Below are 6,461 nucleotides of genomic sequence, written 5' to 3'. Positions count from 1 at the left end.
GGGGGGGGCAGGGAGTGATTGAGGCTGCAAACAGCGTCTCCCTGAAGGAAATGCCTTGGAAAACGAAGTAAATTCTTCGCTTTTCCCACCTTCCTGCCGTTTTGTTAGACAACGGCGCGGGAAGGTGAAGCGCGGGGCACGTTTGTGTGCGGCGGGGTCAGGCTGTGGAGCTGCCCGGCCCTGCAGGCCCGGGCTCACATCATTCTGCTGCATTAATTACCAGCAGCCCTGAGAAAAGAGGTGATTAGCCACGCGTGGTGCTAGTTTATCCTTTGAGAAGTAGGTTTCCACTGGTGAGGGACTGCACTCTGGTTTAGTGTGAACTATCTGGTGGTTTTATTCAAGTAAGCTTTAGGGTCTTGTATTTTCTTCTAGCAGGGCTCCTCACACAGGGTGGCTGACAGACCCACAAAGAGGCTGAAATGTGAAAAAGATAGTCTAGTAAAATCAGAACCAAAAGGAGTTAAATGTGGAAGTGGAAACCTCGCTGCATTGGGGGAAACACCTAAAACGTCTGATGGGGATGGATGTTCAGAAGATCCAGGAGACTGCAATAGAATTCCAGAGAAGAAAGGTGAAAGCATTCCAGAGTCTAAGGAAGACAAACAGGAGGAGCACAGTGCTCCTCTGGAGCCACGTGCACTGAAGTCAAGCAGTGCTCCTTCAGTAATGGACAGTAAAGAGGAGAGCAGCTGTGAGAGTCTGCTTTCAGATGGGTCTAGCTTGGAGGACACGGATCTGAAGAAGCCCACCCAGCTGGACAGCAGTGCTTTCTTGGATGAGGACAGCAACCAGCCCATGCCAGTGGCCCGGTTCTTCGGGGATGTCGAGCTGCTCAGGGTAAGATGATGAGGGTCTGTTCACACCTCACAGGCTCAGCTGTTCTGCTGCAGCCTTGCACCTTCACACAGGATCAGGCCGTATCAGCAGACTTGTCTTAATTGGGTATTTTTACTCATAAAAACATAGATAGCTGAACTATGGAGTCAACAGCATTATTCACTCAAAACAGTTGAGAGAATCCCCGGTAATTAGTTCTTTATTGTGGTGATTGCAGTTATTGTAATTGTTTGGAATGGAAACTGGTTTCTGGCCACCTCTGCTTTTGGACTGATCAAGGGCCAGAACTTTAAATTCAAATCCTATGTCTGCCTTTCATGTTGTGTAACTTGGGGCAAGTAATGCCACCTTCTTTCAGGTGTTTCATGGGGATTAGTACTTAGGGGTCACAGCTGGTGGGAGCAGTGAGGATTTGTCTGTGGAGCATTTCACCCTCCCTGATCCCTTCTCCAGCCTACAGAAAGAAAGCCAGCCCTCCTTCAGACCATTGGCCATGACTAGCTCAGGCAAGCCCCCTGCAAAGCTCTTCAGCTTTAGCTGTGGGTTTCTGGCACTGCTTCCAGGTGAAGAGGTGTGTGTCGGTGCCTCACACCAGGTCTGGAAGCATGTGAACTGTTGGAGAGGCAGGTCTGCCACAACAGACTTTCCTTAATGTTTCCCTAATGTTTTTGTGTTTCCTAAAGGATCTTCCAGCAGTTGCTCTCCCAAGCACAGCCACGAGCAGGAGAGAGTTCAGGAAGCTACATTTCATTGCAAAGGAAGATGAAGAGGAGGAGGATGAAGAGGATGTTGCCTAACAACAAACTGTAAATAAATGAAACCTTTTTTATTTTGCTTTGCAGTAGTGTAATGATGGTTGGCTGTGTCCCTAACATAAGGTGTCTGTGTCTGCCTTTTCTCAGGGAGAGAGGAACTGGGAGTTTGTTTTTCTGGAACTGGCAGACACCGTGTTCTCCCATGGTTATCTGAGGCAAAGATTGACTGAATTTACAGTGATTTGGAAACAAACTCTAATATATCATTTACCACTAATATTTAGGAGAAAAAAAAAAAGGAAAATAGAATTTCTTACTCCTTTTCTATAATTTAAGCCCTTATTTAGACTGAACATTTGGTCTCACTCCCTTATTAAAAGCAGCCGAACATGGTAGAACAGTAGTTTTACTGGTTGTCAGTGCTCTGAACAACCACCACATGAAGCTCCTCTATCAGGCCAGCCCTAACCCTTCTGTAATGCAGCTTGTGCAGGGTTTTCAGTTGGCTTCCATGGGTTATGAACAGGAATTTTGTAAACAAATGCATTGGTGGTGATAGAGGCGCTCCCAGTGTTGAATTTGATCAGTGGATGAACAAGCATTGACTGCTAAGGATCGGGGTCAGTCCACCAAAGGTATTATTTTGGCCTTTTTTAGAAAGCAATGAGCAACCTCAGGTGAAATCAGGAGCTGCTGACTCACCCAGTGTTTATGATACTACTTCTTTGAAAGTGTGATTATGCAATAAGCTTCCAGATCTTTATTGTTACAAATATTTTCTTCCACATTTCTAAAAATATAGAGAAAATGTTATTAGCAGATGGTTTAAATACATATTAATTTCTACAGCTATAGCTTGTTAAAACATTCAAAAGTTGTAAGGCAAACAAATTGTCTATGCATGACATGTTAATTTATTCACATTTCCACTCCAACTGATGCATTGTTTCTGTCAACGATTATTTCTTGGCTCCTTTTCACTCTAATTCTGTAATACATAAAAATCTATTTTTTGAACAGCACATTCATGGCTCTCAGCACAACTCCATCTTGAAGCAGCTCTCCCTAAATCCGTGTTTGCTACTGCGTCTTTCTAGAAAACACATCTCCACACACACAGACACTCATTTTAGTTCTAGCACTGTGCAAAATGGTGACTTCTCAGCCTGCAGGAAGCATGCCACACAGATGGCATGGTGGTTGTCATCAGAATCTCAGCTGTGATGCCTCCCCCATGGTCAGAACAGCACAGTGTGCACCCCCATCTCGTTACCAGCAACAAGATACTCAGTGAGGCCACCTGGAAGGATGGATTCAGTGCACTAGTATTAAAAATCCTGTCTTCTTATGTTGAAATGTTTGGGAGGGGAATTGAGTTTGTTGTTTAAAGAAATTAAACTGTCTAGCAAAGCTCCTGTGTTTCCAAGACCTAGTTAGCTACAGCTCACATAGCAATACTGTTTTAATACAGTTCTGTGTGGACAAGCTGGATTTGCCTGTGTAGGAAAGGGGAACAGAGCTCTTCCCTGGGGAGCAGTGATGTTATTTACATAGCAATAAGTAAGCTGTGCTCCATTTGTAAATGTGTTTCCCTGTACTCAGTGTTACTAGTCTGTATTGGCCATGCTATGTTACACCTGATCAACCACTCTTATACCTCTGCTTACACACACACACACACACACACAGAGGAAGATGGTGGCAATTTTTTTATTTAAAAAGGATTAATGTCGTTTACACTGGCAGTCCCTAAAAGTTCAGTTGCTATAAGCTGATACTTTAAAAAAAAATCCAGTAAAAATTGATCTATTTGTATTTTGTTACCTGAGGTAGGATGTGGTTTACAAAAGCAATATTCTCTAAAGCAGCAGGTAAACATGATCATACAGTTACATTGTTATTATTACTCCAAGGCAACTCCAGCTAAAGAGGCAGAAACTGATTAAAAGGGGGAGGGAAATCGATGGGAAAGACTGCAAAGGTAAAAGCAAAGATAGACCATGGCCTGAGAAGATGCACATCTAAAGCAGCAGAAAATGCCCCTGCTGTGGGTATTTGGCTACAGAACAGCCAGCACCTCTGTCACTGAGTGATTTTGGCTTGCATGAAACACAGTGGTTGTCTACCTGGAAAAGGCACCAAGCAAAATAATTATCTTCAAGTATTCTTGTTTGGCTTAATATGAATCTATGAGTCCCCTCAGATCAGTTTCTAAGAAATGTTTGTCCGAGTTTAAATTCTGTGTGAGTTTCAGCCCTACATTTATCATAGCAAGGAGGAGATGAGAGGGCATAACCCGTGTCAGCCTCTGGACCTCATTTTTATGCTGACTCTCAGCTGCATTTTATTGCATTTACCAGTGTGATCAAAGGAAGGCTGAAGTGAGTGAGAAGGCAGGAGAGCAGAATGAGACATGATATGAATGTGTGTTGTGAGATTGCAGCTGAATTACTTAGCAAGTCTCTTTTGCCAGGGACTCCTAAGGTTTTGTTTAAGAAACTAGAGCTATTTAAAAATTATGCCACGTGACATGATCACTGCTAAAAACAGCAGAAGTCACTTCCAGAGATAGCACTAGGAAATCTTGTGGTTTTGCTTCCTTTTTTTGTAAATCTTAGTTTTGTCACAGCTGAGATTATGATTGGTTTTCTTATGGCAAGCAATATGTACAAGTTTTAAATTATCCACAGTAAACAGCAGCTGGTAGAAGTATTCCCAGTTCACTTCTCTTCCATCTCGTGTTTTGACAGCTTCTGCCAGTTCTGGGACAACAGCACGTTTCTTCTCTATTCTTCAGTACACAAAAGGGAAACAATATTGCCATCAGTAGTGGGTTTTTTTTCATAATAGTCAAGTCTCTGTCTTCCTTTTAGAGCAAGGCAGAACTTGAATTCACTGTAACTGGCTTTATGGTGTTGTTTTGTTGTTTCCTGGAGAAATTAGTTTAGCAAAAACTGTTTCCTACACAAGACCGTAATGCCTGAAAATGGGTCTGAAGGTTTTTGCCAGAGAGGAGGAGTTTTCATAAAGGGTAATGGGGGGAGGAGGAGTATGAGTCCATGCAAAGCAGTTCTGAACAGAAGCAAAGCAGCTAATGAGAGATGGCATTATAACCTGCCCTCAGTATTTCTTTTATCAAACACCTGCAGCATCCAAGCATCTTTTATCATAACACACTCTTCATGGCAGAGCTGACTGCACAGGGTAAAGACTCAGTGGCTACACCTTCCCTGCCTGAGGTGAGGGGCATGAAATGAGGATGTTTGGATTAATACTTGATACATACATGTGATCAAGATTCCAGGTACTGAAGAGGATTCTGCTCTCCCTGTTACTGTAGGGGTTGATGGAATGCTTACATGGGCAGTCGTCTCTGTCAAAAGGTCCCTGCAAAACAAGACAGGGACAATGCCAGTCCTGCCCCTGGCTGTCACTCACCAGAGAGATCACCACCACAAACCTGCACCCTGCAAGCACCCAGTGACTGCTGCCTTCCCCTAGTGTGGATGTAAGTCAGACCCTGCTCTGGGGAGGGCTGCACTCACCTGGCAAGAGAACCACCCCTCTGCTGTGCACAGCCGGTCTGCCTCCTCCTCCCTCCTGTCAAAGTAGCACCCGTTATACTTCACAGATTTCAGTTTGTCTGACATCAGGTCAACTATCCCTTTATAGGCATCTCTTGCTGTAGGATGAACGTTTGGAATAAAACTATTAACCTAAAGGGGGAAAGAGAACAGCCACCATCATTCCTTGCTGCCTGTAGGGCTTGAGACTCCCTGTGTTGCACGATAAAAGGGTTTTATGTAGATGTGGTCACATAGTTACTTTTACTAGCAGCTTGAAAATAAGTTACTTCAACAAGACACTTTTACCTCTCTCAGGTAGCTCCGTATTCTGCTCTCACAGCTGTACCTCATGTAGCTCGACTTGTTCTTAAAACGAGCCTCTAGACCTAAAGGTTAGACCAGTTAGATTATGTTGTAAATTAGTACTTTCAGTGCTGTGCTTCTGCCAAACTACCTATCTACCCCTTCTTTTCACAAACTCAGTATGCACATCATTTTTTCCTTTCCCATTTTAATTTTATTGGTTCAAGACTCCCCTGTGCTCAGCACCTCAACAGACCATGCAGAACATCTGCTGTGGGAGCAGGGGCTGGTACTACTGCTGTTAAATGCTTCTTGTTAACCTGCACACCCAGATCACTGACAGTGTGAGGAGAAAAATGAATAGTTCAGGAAGAACTGCAACAGTGACTTGGGAAAGTGCAGAGGAAGCACAAAGGAAACATAAAGCCAGGTTAGCTGGCTGATACATGCAAATTATCATTTATACTGCTGACAGTTTGTTTAAGATGGCAAATGCAGACTGATTTTAATGGGGAAAAATGTATTATAAAGTTATCTCGGGTGAAGCGGTAAGGAATAGGGCTTTTTTTACCATTTTCTGATCATACAAATAAATCTATTTTGAAGCAACTTAAAGATGGATGCCAACGTAATGGCTAATCCCCTGACCAGGTACCAAATCACACCAGCCAGAAGAGTTCTGCTGGCTGAAGGGTGACTTTTCCTGCAGAACACTAGAACTGCCAGAAGTGACCGACCCTCCGGAGCAGAGCAGAGCAGAGCAGAGCAGAGCAGAGCAGAGCAGAGCAGAGCAGAGCAGAGCAGAGCAGAGCAGAGCAGAGCAGAGCAGAGCAGAGCAGAGCAGAGCAGAGCAGAGCAGAGCAGAGCAGAGCAGAGCAGAGCAGAGCAGAGCAGAGCAGAGCAGAGCAGAGCAGAGCAGAGCAGAGCAGAGCAGAGCAGAGCAGAGCAGAGCAGAGCAGAGCAGAGCAGAGCAGAGCAGAGCAGAGCAGAGCAGAGC

General features: G+C 44.3%; 2 protein-coding genes across 2 annotated transcripts in view; one reads left to right on the top strand and one right to left on the bottom strand.

The window, feature by feature from the left end:
- Nucleotides 1–1,637, top strand: part of LOC104395585 (chromosome unknown open reading frame, human C1orf174) — a 112,100-nt gene extending 110,463 nt beyond the window's left edge. The window contains exons 2-3 of the mRNA XM_010005294.1: nt 376–840; nt 1,524–1,637. Coding sequence (XP_010003596.1) covers nt 376–840; nt 1,524–1,637 — 579 coding nt within the window. The remainder of the gene's footprint in view (nt 1–375; nt 841–1,523) is intronic.
- Nucleotides 1,638–4,169: 2,532 nt separating this feature from the next.
- Nucleotides 4,170–5,653, bottom strand: DFFB (DNA fragmentation factor, 40kDa, beta polypeptide (caspase-activated DNase)). The gene is made up of 5 exons (XM_010005292.1): nt 5,641–5,653; nt 5,468–5,547; nt 5,141–5,311; nt 4,882–4,982; nt 4,170–4,386 (listed from the first exon to the last, which is right to left on the bottom strand). The coding sequence occupies exons 1-5, from the start codon at nt 5,651–5,653 to the stop codon at nt 4,170–4,172; spliced, it is 582 nt and encodes a 193-aa protein (XP_010003594.1).
- Between the last annotated feature and the right edge of the window lie 808 nt (nt 5,654–6,461).

Source organism: Chaetura pelagica, unplaced genomic scaffold, assembly GCF_000747805.2.
Source record: "Chaetura pelagica isolate M959 unplaced genomic scaffold, ChaPel_1.0 scaffold159, whole genome shotgun sequence".
Taxonomy (NCBI): Eukaryota; Metazoa; Chordata; class Aves; order Apodiformes; family Apodidae; genus Chaetura; species Chaetura pelagica.
The sequence above is the reverse complement of the archived record's forward strand: the minus strand, read 5'-3'. Positions and strand labels throughout refer to the sequence as shown.

Excerpts from the sequence above, each read along its gene's own strand:
- DFFB (XM_010005292.1), bottom strand. Across the intron at positions 5,312-5,467 it reads TACGGAGCTACCTGAGAGAG|GTTAATAGTTTTATTCCAAA; the intron begins GTAAAAGTGTCT and ends TTCCCCCTTTAG. Across the intron at positions 4,983-5,140 it reads AGGGGTGGTTCTCTTGCCAG|GGACCTTTTGACAGAGACGA; the intron begins GTGAGTGCAGCC and ends CTTGTTTTGCAG.